Raw genomic sequence first — 17,603 nt, forward strand, 5'->3', positions numbered from 1 at the left:
TTGCGAATAACATAAATCTGAATAATTAGAGTTCTTAAAATCAGATTAAAAAGTCAACTGATCAAACATCGCACAAATTTCTGGTTAAAAAAAAATCCAAAAGCCTTCATTTCATTTAGATTAAAATATTAAACATGTTTCTAATTACATTGCATAATCAACTAGAAGTATCTGCTAAATGGCAACTTCATGGCAGTTGACATAAGCTACTTGACTCCATTTTTGTCCTTCTTTCACAAATTGGACACCATCTCTTAGCAGGCTATGCTCATCATATCAATGTAGAAATCCTGTGTGATGATGCATTGTTCACCTTTTCAGATTAGCTAAAGATGCTTATGATGCAAATCCAAGTATTTTAAAATGTAAAATTAAAGGAGGCTCTGCTCACAGTTGCAAAACAGTATTTGACAGAGTCTTTGGAAGTGGTTTTGTTAAAGGAGTGGAAGAGTTGCATGCCCTTCAAATACTTTATGAGATGAAATGAAATTATAGCCAAGTCTGAGTGACTTCTAGAACTCAACTCATTGCAGCACTGAACTCCATTCCCAAGTGGTGAAAGGCAGGACAGGCTGAAGGATGCCTGCTGCAGATTCACCACAGACCTTGAAAATCCAAACTAGGATCAGGCATAAACAGCAACAATTCTAAGCAGGAAGGACTTCTTGATATACTTCAGTGGTTTTATCACAGAGCTTACAGAAAAATAGAAATGAATAGAAAAAGGTGCAACACACCAAAAAATTACAATAATCACAGCTGCATGTCTGATTCTTTAATTGATCCTTGGCCAGAGAATCACTTTTCACCAATAGCTCCTACACGTAATTGTGGACAAGAGGTTACTCACAGTGCAGTTCAATTCACAGCAAATCTTCCACTGGCTTTAACTGTACACACTTGCTTTATCAGGACACATCTCTGCATGGAATTATCCTTTGATTATCAGATTTTCTTTTTCTTTGTATGCCATATCTTATCCACATGAGATCAAAACGTATCATTACCTTTTTTGTATGTTAGATGAAATTCTTTAACCTTAATAAGGATAAACTCCAAAGGGAATTTTGCCTAAGCAAGAATGGTGTAAATCTGCTGATACTGAATACCAGATAATAAGCTATTTCCACAGAATGAGAAATACCCCACACAGGGTTTGGCAGGAGTGTTTGAGAGGGTGAAGTTCGTTCTATTTCAATCTGGGTACGAAAGTGCGTTACACCCTGTGGGTTGGGCCAAAAGTTCATCTCTTTCCAATAATTTTCATAGTTTTTCTTGAAGCGAATGGATCTGAAGTCAAATCTGTGCTGTGTCTCACAGCTTTCCCTCATTTTTATCTTTTAGAACCACATGGATGGGGGGCTCCCTGTGCACTGCCTGCAAATGGTTTGCAGAGACTCCCCTGATGTCTCACTGCCTCTGATGGCCTCAGGATCAGCCCTGGGATGAAGGATTGTGTTTTGTATCTGTCAGACTTGGAGTTCACACAAAGGGAAGCTCTCAGACTGCTGTTACTCCATGGACCAAGTTCTAAAAGCCATCTGAGGAGCTTGTTCACATTTTCTCCACATTTGAGTCTTGACTCAACTTATTTTATGGTGGAGAAATGAGATATTGAAAGATGCATTGCTAAGGAAATAATAATTGAAAAAAATCAAATTGAAAAAAAAAACATTAACCTTCCATATTTGTGACAGTTCAAATATAAATTTACATTAAACATGTGTCCATACACGTAGTATGATGGAAAAGATGTAATTCTCTATCTCATTTTACTGTGTTTTACCCTACATAGAATATTCCAATTTTGACTTCTGTGTTCTGAAACTGCTCTCACATATGAAAAGCATTCAAGTAAGCAGAAAAGCCTGTGGCTGTGAGAACAGGCATGAAAGAGGTGAGGCAAAAAGCCCTTACACCCAGCTCTCAGGGTAACGCTGTGCAGCTGTTCCAGCACAGAAACACCAGCTCTGTCAACACACCCATGTTCTCATCTTGTGCAGTTTTTCAGGCTTCTTTGTTCTTTAGAAATACCATGATGTCTGACAAGAAAACAGTACCAGAGTTGAAGGAAGCTTCCATGAAACCATTTCTGCTTTTGAGGGGAAAGAGACAACACAGAAAGGACAAAGCAGGAAGCAGAGGAAATGCACTGAGGGGCAGGAGAAGCCTGACAAATAGTTTGACAAGCACCCTATTCAAAAGCTATTTATCTGTCACAGCCTGAACGAAGTGTTTTCTAGCACTAACACAGCATACAGGGCTACACAGAGGTTCAGTAGACAATGCAGGATTGCTGCACAACTCAAAATGCAAATGAGTTGATATAATGGCCATGTATGTGTGAAGGGTGGCAGTGAAGCACACAGTCACTGCATGCATACTTTCACAGGTTAACACCACAGAAATGCACAGAGCTGTCAGTCTGTATTTATAGCTCACATTATCACACCATTCACTTTGTGCACTACAGATAGCTCCTCTCCAGATTTACCAGCTGTCTTAATTTCTCAGGTAATCAAACAACTAGTTGAATGTTCTGTAAAATGAGCAAGGTGAATGCTGAAACGGCAGTCTTAGCTTTTCAAGGCCCTTGGGTTCTCTATTTCTCCTTTTTTTTTTTTTTTTTTTTTTTTTACTGGGGCACCTTCAAGAGCCAAGTGTGGAAACAAAACCCAGAAATTACTCACTCCAGTACAACTATAGCAGCTACTCAAGGAGTATTTCATAGACACGTGGATGTGCCACAGCAGTGAGAGAGGAGGCACACAATGAACTCTCCTCATGACTGCATCAGGAGTCCAAGAAGAAAGGAGCAAATTTCTAAGGCCCTTCAAGTTTAAAAAGCTTTCAAACACCAGGCTTTCCCTCTTGGAACACTAAAAACCCCCTGGAAAATAATTGTAAGCATGATATTGATAGTGTGCCTAAATCTCACACAAATTAAGAAGGAAGCAAACTATAAAATGTTCCGAGTGTGCTCAGGAGCAGAGGGGAATGCAACCAGGCCACTAAATTTATACAACACATCTGCTACTGGCTGTACAAACTAAAGAGGTCCTTCTTTGTGAATCCTTTCCCTACCACTGCTATCCAAAACTCTCAGAAAAACTTAATGAACACATACTGCCAATCCATAGATGTCATTTAGATTTCTACTTAATCCTTGATAGCAGTGTATTTCCCAGTTTTAGTTGTTAAATTTACAATTGACATTTCACAAAATGTTTATTTTAAGATTTTATCAGGTCCTACCTATTTTTCTACAAAAGGCAAAGTTCCTTTGGTCAAAGAGTAATTTTATATGCAAGAAAGATGCTTTGTACTAAAAGTAAGGCTCAGGCAAGCCAGAATATGTACTAGACTCTATCAATGAAGACAACCAGTCTTTTCTTCCAGACCAGCTAATGATTATCAGAAAGCATTGATAATTCATCCACTTTTCCAGAAAATAAATATTTTCTGCCATTTCTGTCTACTGCCTTTGCCACAAAAAAAGGCTGTAGCTATGCAAGCTCATTGGAAATGTGGCAATACTTTCTCTTGAACATATTTAACTCAACATCTAAGAATAAAAAAAGCAAATTGTTCTATTTGAATCTAGCTCAGACCCATGCTAGCTAGCAGGCACTGTAGATCAATAGATGACAGACACACACTGTGGTTATTTGTAAATATGGGGAAAATGATACCTTTAGCACAATCTGCTCCATGAAATCCTGGAAAACAGTGGCAGACACCTGAGACACACTCGCCATTCCCATGGCAATGACGTGGGCAGTCTTGCACTGAGTCTGAAATTAAAGCATCACAAGCACATTAATTGGTTGGTGCCTACTTAGGCTACAGATTTTTTGTTTATTTTTTCTCCATTTTAATTTGTCCTCGATACTTAGAAGTACAACCCCTAACAACATTAGCAGCACAAGGTTCAGGTGAGGCAGAATGCACTGAGAGCCATGAGAGCATGAGTACACGTAGAGATCTAGTGACACACTAAAGTCACATATTAAGTTCTGGGCTTTATTAGAACCCAAGGTCTTCTGATGGCACTCAAATGCTCTGTTCCAAAAATAGGCAGGAGGTCTTAGGACCTCCACAGCCATGCTGGAGTTTATACAGTGCAGCAAACACAATGCTTCCTCAGGAAAATCAACACTCTCCCTTTTGCAATGACACTCTTCTAGCTCAGCCACTCTGCCATGGCAAACTGATCACCCCAAGGACTCGCTCTTCTTTTCCTTCTACAGGCATTTAAAGCCTCATTAATTAAGGGGACAAAATATCTGCTGAACATAATAAAGAGGAGCTCTTTTGTTCTGGCAAATCTACTCGATCCTTAAAGAAATGAATAAAAAGATGCAGGTGGCTGTGCAAGAGGATGAAGAAGAGTTTTGTAAAAACACAGGACAAAGTTTAATATCAGAGTTTGAGTGAGTGACTGAAATGTTGATGACCTCAATAACATGAAAAGAGTAGACACAAAAGCCTGATAATATTTCAGCTGCACCAAAATACTTATTTTCCACAATTTCTGTTAGCATTTGGATAAAGCATACACTAGTTTGCATAATAACAATCTAAAAATAAAATTCCAGTTTTGAAATTAATTCTTAAAATGATTTTAATTTGAAAGCTGTTGGATTTCAGCAGAACATATTTTCAACAGTGAATTATTGGAACAAAAATCTAATTGGAATATTACTCTTCACTATCACTACCTGTTGTTGTGGGACCTGTGGTTCCAAACTAAATGGTTCTGTCAGCCCCAGGCACCAAATCAAGCTGCTGGACAACACAGGAAAGAGAATTTGGATTTGGAACTAACAGAACTATGGAGAGTATTTTTATTTGTCACATTAAACTGCAAAGAAGAAAAGGATTCAAGTAGAACTTTAAATCTAATTTCACAGTTACAGGACACCAAATACAAAATGTCTAAAGCAAATTTTTAAAGAGATGTCAGACTCTTGAAATGAGTCATATAAACAATAGAAAGAAAAAATTGAAATGTAATGCTCAAAGATATCAATTTGTCTCATGAAGAAGCTTGTTTATAGATTTATTCATTATTTTGCTTCATGGCACACAAAAGCATTTACTATGTATTCAAAATCATGGTCAATTTAGTATTTAAAGTTAACATAATTTCTGTTATTCTTCCTCCTCTTCCACACCAGAGAGATGTTCAGCTGTCTCAGAGCCTTTCATTATGAAGCATCTGATACAAGGTGTGTAGAACCAGATAAAACACCATATTTTTCTCCAGATTTCATTTCAATCACTATCATTGCTCTATCAAGTAGCCTACCTGGCTATTACACCTTTGATGCTCTTGAAAGCTATAGCCTTGACCAGGAAAGCCTGTAAAGGGCAGCTTATAATATCCTAAGGTTTTCTAAGCACAACAGGGGCATAACAAGATATGAGCACAAATATTCTTGTTTTTAGAGAAGTGGAAAAAGCCTTCGATGGGAAATATGGGGGAAAAATTATATAATTTCATGGTTTGGCAGGGGAGGAATTTAGAGAAGTGATACAAAAGCTTTTTGTGTAATTGATAGTTTGTGGAACCACTCCATGTATATATCAATTTTTTAAGATTCATAGAAAACTACTTTTTTCATCTTAATTCAGGGTAAGAGAAACAATTATGTTTGTACTTAATGACAGTACTGATTATTCACCTACACCCTTTGGGACTTAGGCCAACAAAATGAATGCTATACTAATGTAAAAGGAAAAAAACCTAAGCTACATATTATTAATAAGGCAAGACTAGAAACCACCTCTGACTATTAAATCTAAAACCTCATTTTTACTTTTTATAGTATCCCTAACTTAGAGGAATTACAGATTTTTACAACACAGGGCCATTTCAGACTTCCCCAGCCAGGACAGAATATCACAAAGGATACCTCAGAATTTGTTACACCACAGTGAAAAGATAGTCAGCAAAGTTCATTAAGAGCTTCAAAGGACAACAAATCTAATAAAGCTTGGAGAATTTAGACTCAGTTTGATTCTCAACTGAATGTAATCCTATTCTAACAAAACCGCAGCTGGATGTTCTTCCACCACATTGAGGAGACGACTCACTGCTAGGTGACTGGTAAGCTGTAAAGCAACACACAGCTAATTAACGGTCTCAATCTCTAGGATGGCTGCAAACAACAATCTCATTTGCAGGTGTCATTTTCTTGAGCTGTCTTTCCACCAAGATTAAACAGCTCTCCTGTTGGATACTATTCCACCTGGGTGCAAAGAAGCATCTTCAGAGAAGCAAATAAAAAGTATCAAAATGCTGTGAGATAAGGGAGGGGAATATTAACTGGGGAATGCTTCAAACCACACTGAATTTTCTGAGCCTTGTTTTCCAAGACTAAACTCAAGATCTAGGGGAATGCTAAAATATTAAGAGGAAAAATGAGGGAATTAAAGTCAGCACACGCCATTACTGACTCTTTGCCAGAGCAGTGTTGAGGAAAAAAACGCACAGCATCACATAAGGACAAAAAATATTCCAGCTTTGGGGAAGGGAGGGTATAAACAGAGAGGAAAAACACCCAGCTGGTGGAGTACCTACCCAAAATGACTGTGCTGAAGGAGACCACCTCCTTGTCCTTGCCATCATTGTAGAAGGCCAGGTGCCACAAGCCCACGTCCAGGTACTGCACGAACACGGCCTCGTTCTGCACCAGGGTCTGGACGCTCCGGCGCTCCCGCGGCGACTCCACCACGCTCCACTTCTCCTTGCCATCCAAACGCTCCATGAAATCATACTGCGGGAGGGAAAACACCAAAAACAAGGGGGGAAAAAAAAGAGAACACAAACAAACAAAATCCCAAACAAACAGACCTGAATACAGAATGGTTCAGCTCAAAAATCTGCCTCTCTATTTTCTCCTCTACCTTGTTATGAAATGGTATTTCTGGAAGAAATGGGAAACTAACATTTACTAGCTGACCATGGATCACAAAGAGATTCTGTGACTTTTATTCTTTCTTAAACAGTGACCTAGAATTATGCATCTTTCCTCTGCATAGGTGATCATAAAATGTACCAATTGACAGGATGATTTTTGAGAAACAGTTTGAAATCTATTATTTGACCTATTAATTTTAGGTTCCTACACAGCTTTCAGAGACTCAGGAGACCCACGCCCTTTTCTAAGCAATTGCCTGCAATAAATTCTTTTTGAAACAGGAACAGATATCTGAGGTGTAACTCCAGACATATTGTTGAATGGAAGCCCCCAGAATGTGAAAGAGGAATAGGAAATGTGTTTATCTAATGTAACTCATGACCAGATAAAAATACACTGCACAAGTTTTACATCACAAAGTAAAAGTTGCTTACCTGAGGTTGTATGAGGAACAATCAGGGCAAGTGTGATACAAAAACCAGAGGAAGCATGGAAAGGAATAACACAAATAAGGGAATTGAACTTATATTAAGGAAAACAGAATTTCTGTTTGGATGGTTTCCAAAGAAGGTAGAACATTGCATTAATCTTTGGAAAAGGGATCAAACAGAGCAAGTGATTATTTACAACATAAGAGTGATGGCACCATTAATGGCATGAAACTAAAAAAAGAAAGAAAGAAATTTAAGATGAATGTTAGATAAGCTTCCCATCTATTAAGCTCAGTAAATAGCCTCCCAATGGAGATGCCACAATTAAGCAAGACTGGAAGAAATATTGGTTAGTCTACAACAGGGAATAACTCTGCATAACAAAGCAGCTGGGATAGCTGTCCTAATAGGCTTTTTTCTGTCATTAATGTCTGGGATTCTGGAGCTCTCAAGCTCAACTGAGTAGATCTTGTAGTCCCTATCTAAGGGAAGCCCTTAAGAAACACCAAAAACAATCTATCTAATCTTTTGATAGCTGTATAACAAGTCCCCTATGAAAACACATCTTGTTTTAGACACATTTATCTGTGTAGGAGTAGGTAGAGATAAATAGACATGTCTAAAGAAAGATGCATGTGTTCAATAAAATACAGTAATAGTATGTGCTTGCTTGCCAGTAGCTTCATTACATTTCCCTCTGTTATCTCTAACACTTCCAGGCTGTGCCCACAACAGCTATGAGAAAACATCCACCTTCCCCTACTTCCAGTTTAAACTGAAAACTGTAACCTTACCTCCCAAATAGAAAAAACATCCAGAGAAGGACACACACACTGTCTTGCACACTGTATTCCACTCAGGATCTATGAGCCCTAGTAAATTATTCACGATTTGTGATAAAATAATGAAGATTCTCCCTATTAGTGGAAGACAGACAAATTTAACACTCTAGTGCCATCACATCTACCCAAAACTGGGGTATAAAGCCTCACCTTTCTAGCTGAAAACCTCTTATGTACCAGCATTACAGAGCCCTGGTATGCTGAGCCTTACAACAAAGGGAAATGTCTGCCAGAACTATTGTCTTCCTGGTAAACTGTGGAAGTGACACCGACCTGCAGCCTTTCCACAAAGGAAATCCAGGGCAGGGAGAAATTTGAGCCCCAATCTACTAATGTTGAGAGCTATCATCATACTGAGTGCATTATGCACTCTACCTATGATTCTATGCTTTTAAATGAGGAACAAAGTAAGAGAAGTGGAATAAAAAGTTTCACTCAATATCAGACTGCCATCCACTTGAGCCTTTTTCCACATATGATTTAAATGGGAAAAGGTAAATCAGATAAATTAGTAAAACTCAGGCAAAGCATGCCAGAGATGTAGAGAATTCTGGCATGCCAGGAACTTTCAGCATATGTGAGGTACCAAACACACATATATCTATCTCTGAAATCAATGGCATTTGGGAAGATTGCTAAAAGCCATTGTCTAACAGTCAGAGGTTAAGGACAGACTCATCACCTCCTTGGGAAATGTTATTACTTGGGCAACATCTTGGGAAAAAGAAATTGTGCTCTTCAGAACAATTGTTCAAAAAAGGGTCAACTGGGGAAGCAGCAATAAAAGCTGACATTTCTCACTGGCAACATGCTGTTCCTCTCTGCTTGTGCTGGCAGGTTCCTCTGCCTCCCCCTGTTTGATGCTGATTCTACCTCATATAGCAGAGAAGGCTCAGCAGTTGGCCAGATCGAAGGGGAAGAGTTTTCAGCCTGAAGCTGCTTGAAGTAGTTTTAGCTGCAGAATCTCTTTTCATGATGATGGGGTGTGACCTAGTGAGAGCAGGTCCCTTGGCATGGTGATTTTAACTTTGGTACAGTTAGCAGTGGTATTGCCCCTCTTTAATCAAACCAGGACAAATAGTTTAATGCCCAGGCAAAAGCAAAATGACTGAATCTGGATAACTCCGTGAATGCTGAAGTACTGGTGCAAAGTGATACAGAAAACAATATTACATTTTTATACCTCTTTGGATTTCTAAGGACTGAGGAAAAAAAAAAAGAAAGAAGGAAATTAATGTATCTGCTGGTGGTTCCCTGGGTATATTAATCTTAGTATGTCAGTAAGGACGAGGTATTTGTGCCCCAAAATTGAAAATCCCTGACTGAAGGGTCACCAAGATGACACTGGGAACTCATAAGCAGATAAGATTCTTCACATGCTTGGCTGAATCACCATTTTGCTTTTCACGGCCCTGTTGATTTTCTGATTTACCACCCTTGCATGATTAATTACTTTTACATAATGTTGTGCTGAAGATATCACTCTTGCTTTAAAGCTACTTATTGGCATATATGAATAGATTAGAAAACCCATCTAGGAAAAGGAGGCAAGTAATTTCATGATCATTAAAAAGCAACTGTGGAATCCTTAATCTAACACACACACACACAACTGCTAAGGAAGAGGCCACTAAATCACATGAATTAGGGAATGGACATGTCAAACCAAATTAAATCATGGAAGTAATTTGGAAGTTTCACTGACTTTTGGCTTTTTTGTTTTCTTTTTTTATGATCCTTTATAGTTTATGGCTTCATACTGAAAGTCACAAAAATGGCTAAAACAGCTCAGGAACAACATGCAGCAGAAATCCCAAATGACTACATCAGAGCTCAATTTTGCAGCAGGGAGTACTTACTATGATTAAAGCCCAATATAAGCAAGTGACTTGCCAGCCTACATCGCTAAACAAATTCCAAATTCACTCTCTAGGTGAGTTTGTTTATTTTTACTACCCAGCATACTGAAATCCTACTGCTTACTTTTATTTACAAACCTAAAATCTCATGCTAAGTTCTTTCTGAGCAATTTGTTTTTATAATTTCTCCATTCAGGGCTTTCTACCCTCTGATGCATTTTATTAATGGGCTAATAAAGGCTTTTTTTTTTCTGGTAACCACGGGGAGTCAGCAGAACAGTTTGGGAACTTCACACCTATGGCTGTGACTCCAGCACTGCACAAAGCCACCAAGCCCAGCCACACACAGAGGAAAGGAACCACTTGTGACCACTGTGGAGCTGAGGGAGCTCGCAGGGCTCAGGACTGGAAATGCAGAGAGCTGCCATAATCTTCAGGGATTGTCTTAGATTTAAAACAATTTGCATACCTCCACAAAATGCCTAGGAGTTTTGGAGATTAGGAATTGAAAAGAATGATCTCCTAGAGCTCTTATCTCAATGAGGGATGCATATCCAACAGGAGAAGGGGAGCACGCCTCGGGTGGCGGCCAGCATTCGCCTTTATGCCAAAGCCCTGTAGGATCTAAGCAGCCAGGAAAACATATGGCAGGGAAACTTGTTTGCAAAGTGCTCTAAAATTAGTTCTTCATAAAATCCAGTTGGTAATTATTCATTAAAGCACAGCCACGAAACATCTGACACCCACGATGGCAGCCAACCAAGCGGTTTGCTCCCACATTTGGATGTGCCACAATCCAGCCAGTTCAGGCCAGCCTCACCAGGCAACTCTGAGGTGCTCTGAGCACCTAAAAGTGTCTGAGCACCTGCTAAAAAACCAAGGGAACGCTGATGCTCCCCTGCTCTCCAAGTATTTTTTCAAATAAAGCCATTTCCTGGTCTGAATGAAAAGAGTTTTCATTTTGACATGAAACATTTATAAGTATAAGCCACGCTGCTGGAAATGAAAACAATACAGCCCCACACATTGCCTTCTCCAGACATTGCAGGAAAGCTCCTCTCAGGTTACCTCATTTCATGCATCATTTGGAATGTGCTACCAGCATGTAGCAACACCACAATTGCTGTAAACTCTGCAGAGTCACTTCATGCATTACTTGATATTTACAGTTCGTTTTCTATACATTATCAATTCTATTAATATGACTCTCTTTTGCTAAATTCCTATTGATCATTCAAGCCTGCAATGTGCATTTTGTTATTTCTGCATGGCACTACACAGGTTGGAGGGATTTTGCCCAAAAGCACTGCATTCCTGTTTGTACTCTGCTTGCCACTCCAAACTGCATTTCTGCCTCTCCTCCGAGCTCCACTCCCCCTGCACACAGCACACAGGCTGCATCCAGACAAGTTTACAGCTACATCAGTTTGACTGACTAAACCAGGCACTTGGAATATTTGCTAAACAGTAATACTGAGAAGGTTAAATCTCAGCAGGGCTCTCAGACAGGAACTGCATCTTGTTGTCTCAGGTTAATCATGTACCTAATTTGCTGATTATTGACTTGTTCCCACAAAGGATTTTACTCGGCTTGACATACGAGCACTGATCAGTGATGAACTGTCAAGCTGTTCACTGCTTTAGAGCTCATGTCCCTAACCTACAGAAACAAGGATTTTAAATTTCAATTTTAAAATATCGTCTGGTGTCAACTTCAGACTGTTTTCATTCATACAAAAGTATTGTGCTCCTTTCTGTCAGAACAAGGCTTCCTTTCACTAACTCAGGTCTGTAACAGCTTGCATTTCTTATTCTAAAATAATTTCTTTTGGTAGCAGCTTGACTGAATTTTGATTGCCGGGCAAAACTGCCGTGTAACCTCCTGCTGTAGCACCCAGACCCTGCCTGAATGTGGGAAGTTTACGCTGGCTCATATTGCAGATTCAGACCAGATCTATATTAGTTTATACACAGTGTGTTTCATTAACCCCACTTATGAAGAGGTTCAGATCTTCCTCTGAAGACAGGAAAGCTGGTACCCTGAGGAGGAATTCAGCTCAACAGGAAAACACAGATGATATTTCTCATTATTTAATTTAACAGAAAGGTCACAAAATTTCTATTCTATTCATGTGAGGTGGAGTGAAAGGAGAAAACTGCCCGATCACAGCCTTCTCAGATGAGAACATCTAATGAAACCTAGAACAAATACATCTGATCATACAGCAAAATAAAGTTCATCCTGAATTAAAAGAAAATATTTTGTACTACCAACTACTTCCAATTGGAATTCTTGTAAAAGATACAGGCATACCTCCCTCACGTCTTAGTCAAAAAATTAAAATTAACCTGTATTTATAGCAAACTTCGATGATTGCTTCAGAGCTTTGGTTGCCCTAAGTAATCTTCATTTAATGATTTACACTTTTGTTTGTTTTCCTCAAATAAACTCCCATTTTATTCATGATGGAATAGGGGAAGTGAGCTCTAAAATTCTGAATTAAACGAGACATGAGGGATGAATTATGCCATGACCTCGCTGGAACAGATGAAGATCCACAGACAGAATTTCACCCTCAAGACAGCATATTGAATGAAGCCTTACAGCCAAAATCAAAACATTCTTAAGAAAGGCTCCCGCCCTGGAACACATTCTCTGAAGATGTATTTTTTGTGTTGTCTGGATGGCTGGAAATGACAGAAAATCAGTCAGTAGCCCTCTGCAATTTCCCAATTTTTTCAGTCTTTGTATCAAATTTCAGGACACTGTATGCTAATATGGAAAACTGACCACGTCCTCCCCTCCTTGGGCTGTGCACTGCTGATCCTGATTTCTTACCACTCAAACACACCCATTCAGTAACTCACAGAACACTGGAAAACAGCTTACTACAGAAAGCTGATGAATTTTGCACAGCCAAAGCTCCTTCTGCACAAATTCTTAGAAGCAGAGGTAATAAACCCAAATCAAGCTCCTCACTCCTTTACTCCCAAGTTTAATCAAAGATTTTGGTCCTCAAATCATCAGTTTTGTCTCATAGATAACTGGATAGTTTTATCCCAGTTTGTGCCAAGATTATACCAGAGAATTAAAACCTCATCTGAATGGCAAAGACATAATTTATTTTATAAATGTATTGCTGAAGCATTATTCTTTTATAATAATATATAAATGTATTGCTGAAGCATAATTTATTTTATAAATGTATTGCTGAACAATCTAAAAATGTTAAGATGAGGGTGGTTCAGTCAAATATGACAAATGAAGGAATTCAGGAAATCCCTAAACTTGAATTCTGTAAACTCCAACATAAACCTAACAAAGATGACCAAAGTTTTGCATTCTGACATTCAAAGCCAACAAAAACATTGATAAAGTACCTGGGCATGTGATGGTGGGAGTCCTCTTCTTATATAAACACCAAAAAGAGCATCCTTCCCTAAGGATATGTTGAACTTCAGGAACTGTGGCTGGCTGATATGGATCTGAGACCTCCAAAAAACTCCGGGGGGCACCTCCTGGGTGACCCTGTGGCCAACTTCTGTTTCTCCACTATCTATGCTGCTATTCCTAGTGACCCATGGTCCTATAAAACAAAGCAAACATAAATCAAATGAGAGAACTGGTTTAAATACACGCAGTTTTATTCATTCAAGATTAACATCTGTGACAGTGACACCTCTTAAATCAAATGGTAACTTTCTTATTCTGATGCAATCTGCCTGCTGTTTCAATCAGTAAGTAAGAATTTGGCCCTTCTATTTAAAGCAAAAACACAGCAAACCTTTTTTTTTCCCATAGAGCATCAGCAATCTTCTCATACCTCAAACCCTTTAATTCTGTGATTGCTCCTCACTGATCAAACAGCAACAGCAGAGTCAATTAAACACATGTGAATCTCTCTGTGCTCTTTTCAGTTGCATCTTGTACACAACTGGGGTATAAAAAATTGCCAGAAAGGTGAACTGAAGGGTAACTTCAATCTAAATGAGCTGATTGCAAATTTTTATTACTACTGTTTTCTTCACTGAAGTAGTCCAATAGACTTTAGGTCACAGAATAGAGAGTTGACAGAAGAAATGAAATGCACACAAAAGGGTTTAGAGGACAATGTCTGTACTCTAACATGCATCTTCTCCTTGAAACAGAGTTAGCACAGCTCAGTGCAGTGCCTTTGAAGCTCTCTCTGCCTGAAGCAGGGTCTATCTACAAGTCTTCTTCCCTTGTGCTCCGGTTAGTTAAAATCCATCATTTGTTGGTTTTCCAGCATGCATTATTGAAGACAAGATACAAGGCCTTTCTGGTTGAGTGCTCTGGCTTCCAGCCCATGAAATAGTCAACTCTTAAAATGTGGTGCAAATCCCTTCTGTTCTCAACTGAACAGGTTCTGAGGCTACACATATTTTAAACATGGAGTGCAGAACATGGAGTTAGCAGTGTTTTTAAGCTACAATTCGCAGCAATGCTTGGTTTTGTGTTCTGTATTCCCAAACAACATGGTGAGAAATCCATTTAAAAATTCTTACAAAGACACTATAATAAATCAGACAACCACAGAAAATATCTGTTGACAATCACAGAAATTAAAAGAAATTTTATCTGATAAAACCTGACAGCATTTGTAAAAAGTGTTTACTTCATTGGGGTTTTTCTGTTTACTTCATGAGGATTTTTCTTGCTATTTTCAGTAAAGGGCAAGTTACTCTTGAAATACATTCCAGCACTGTATGAATGTAATGGGATGGCACAGAACAACAACATATAATTCCAGCAGGTAAGTACCTAACAGCTTTTCTGTCTTGACTATCTTTAATTGAGAGAGCAGCAAAAGCACGGTTTCAATTATAGATTCTAAATTATCTATGTTAGCAGCTCTTACACTTGTACATAATGAAACAGATACTATGTTGGCAGTGTTTTGAAATGGTAAAAGAATGCTCTGAATACCAACTGCTCTACAGTTTTTCAAAACTTGTTTGTTTTTTCATTTTCTATGTTAATGGGTCTACAGTAACATGACTGAAAGAGAAAGAGAAAGCAGGAGAAGCTGCAACAAGAGGCTGAAAAGGAAGGAAAAATGGCTGAGAGTGTCCAGCAATGTGCCCTTAGAGCCACAGAGAACAACCAGATCCAAACACATCCTGCTTCATGGAAACTACAGGATTTCATTTCTAATGGATTACTGCCACAGAGGATATCTCAAGGTCCCTATCTCAATGAAGGCAGGCACCACCTCACTAGAATTTAAATTAGTTCTTACCCACCTACATGGAGAGGAAAACCAGGGGCAGAGAACACACCAAAAATCACCTGTGGCATGTTATACTATCACTGGCAGAGCTGCCAAGTCAGCAAAAGACTGCAGGCACCTTCACCTCCTTTGAGGATATTACATTTATTTCACAATTCCAACATATGGTAATAAATGATGAATATTTTTTCAATATTAAAAAGCAGGCTGTAAATAATTTCTTTGGAAGCATTCTTTAATGAACATCAACTGTATCTAATCTGAAAAAGGCTCCTTGACACACTCTAAAGAACATTCTTCTTCAGGAGCAAGATATCCATGGCCAACCAGTCAAAGAAAAAGCTATTTCCAGGAATTATTATTATTATTATCCAGTGCAGCAAATGTACAGAGGCCAAAATAGTCTCTGTTGGCAGTTATAGTTTCACTGGCTATTAAAGAAACTCCAAAACTGTCAATGGCTTTTGCTAATTATGTATATATTCTCTAGAATTGTAACTTTGTAAATAAATTTAATTCCAATGGAGGATAAAGTTCTGGTATTTCTGGATAAATTTAGCCTCAGTTTCCTTTGGATATCCAAAATTCTGCTTTGCATTTCTCTGTGGAAAAGAGCATTTTTCAGGACTCAAGGATCCTCAAATATATCAATTAAGCTAAAATAATAAAATTTCAGCCATGGGGAAAACCAGAGTTACACTCATACTACTTCAGCATGCAAAGGTAAAAAAATATATTGGATGTCAGATTTTCCTCCAAAAAATTACTAGAAGACAATTCCTCTGAATTTCTCATCAGAATGTTGAAGTTATCATGGTGAAATAAAAATTGGTAAAAACTGCAGATAAGACAATTGAATTTGTAGTTATTACTGAGCCCAGAGACTTGATTCAGGTTTACCTAACACTGAAATGATTCTGTTCAGTTTGATATTGTCCTTGGAAGCATCTCCCCACAGATACACTTTTATTTTGGTCTACAACACAAATGACCTGGTTTCTAGCTCTCCAAACCACTCCTCCTGGAACATCTTAGGAAAATTTCCCTGGGAAGGGAATTGTGACAGGGGTTCACCCCAGCAGAGGACTTTAAGAGCACGTTAGATGATCAGCTCTCAGAAGTGATCAAGGTATATTTAACCTGCAGCAGAGAATGGGGCAGATGGGTGACTCTTTTCAGTCTGTATTTCTGTAGTGCTTCAGAGTATTTCAGAATGCTCTATACCCAGCCTGTGCCACATCTGCAAGGAACAGCTGCTGCCTCACCTCTGGCATGCTGAAAGGATCCTTTCCTTTTGCTTTTAAGAATTTAAATCATGGCTTCCTGTTTTTATGGAGCTACATCACAATGCTGTAATAACAAAATTTAGAAATGCTTGAAGTTATACTAAAATCTAGGTTTCATATTTGCAAGCTTAGCTAACAACTTATAAAGTTTTAAGTCCCACAAGATATCAATAAACTCTAAAGATTATGCATTATTGAATCATGCTCTCATAAATTCCTGCTGAATTATCCTTGTTGGTATGAGACACAAAACCAGTGACAGCAACTTGGTTCTGCTCCTTGCTCTGATACTGTCAATGCACCTGGGTTGGTCATGATCTTGCTGCTCTCAGATGCCTACTTGTAAAACAGAATTGTTAACAATGACAGAATTATTAACAGTTCTCACCTTGAGGATGAGGAAGGCAGAGCAATAATGTAAGGCAGAGTAAATATAAATATTACAGGAGGTGTCTCAGTACTGGCCTCTTCATATTCCTTCCTCCCAGGATATAAATACAGAGAGGAATGCAACGTAGATATGACCACTGAATCTACCTCACTTAATAGGCTAAGGTTGAATTTTTTTTTAAATCTGAAAAGCAGACCATCATCCTAACTTTGGTACTTGCAATGCCTTTTTCTGCACTAACAGCTTCCCTGGCAAAGCCTGTCACTAGAGACTCCAGCTTTTTTATAGCTCCCTTCAGTCCTCACCTCCTAATGCAGAGAATGTATCTTGCCACCTGACTCACTCCCCTCCAGCTATTTTTAGAAGCTTTTCCATTTGATGGACCATTGCAGATCACATTCAAAGAGCATCAACTGCATTTAAGTGAAGGTACAGATGTGACAAACTGACAAATCTGTGAAGAAAGACCAACCCAAACTACTCATACTGCTGTGAACAAATGAATCCCAAGATCATTCTCTCTGTTGTGGGCGACTGTTGTGAAGTTCTATGTTTATCTCATAACCCCATAGATACTTGATTTTTTTTTCCCCTGTCATTTTCTCTCTATAAACAT

General features: G+C 38.6%; 1 protein-coding gene across 17 annotated transcripts in view; it reads right to left on the reverse strand.

Moving 5' to 3' along the window:
* Positions 1–17,603, reverse strand: part of TENM2 (teneurin transmembrane protein 2) — an 883,055-nt gene that overhangs the window by 101,964 nt on the left and 763,488 nt on the right. For all 17 annotated transcript variants that reach the window (XM_071443114.1, XM_071443122.1, XM_071443121.1 and 14 more), the window contains 3 exons: positions 13,440–13,645; positions 6,587–6,782; positions 3,693–3,794 (listed from right to left, as the gene is read on the reverse strand). In XM_071443114.1, the coding sequence (XP_071299215.1) occupies positions 3,693–3,794; positions 6,587–6,782; positions 13,440–13,645 (504 nt within the window). The remainder of the gene's footprint in view (positions 1–3,692; positions 3,795–6,586; positions 6,783–13,439; positions 13,646–17,603) is intronic.

Source organism: Agelaius tricolor, unplaced genomic scaffold (genome assembly GCF_023055355.1).
Source record: "Agelaius tricolor isolate 1412-34295 unplaced genomic scaffold, bAgeTri1.0.p SCAF_18, whole genome shotgun sequence".
Lineage (NCBI taxonomy): Eukaryota > Metazoa > Chordata > Aves > Passeriformes > Icteridae > Agelaius > Agelaius tricolor.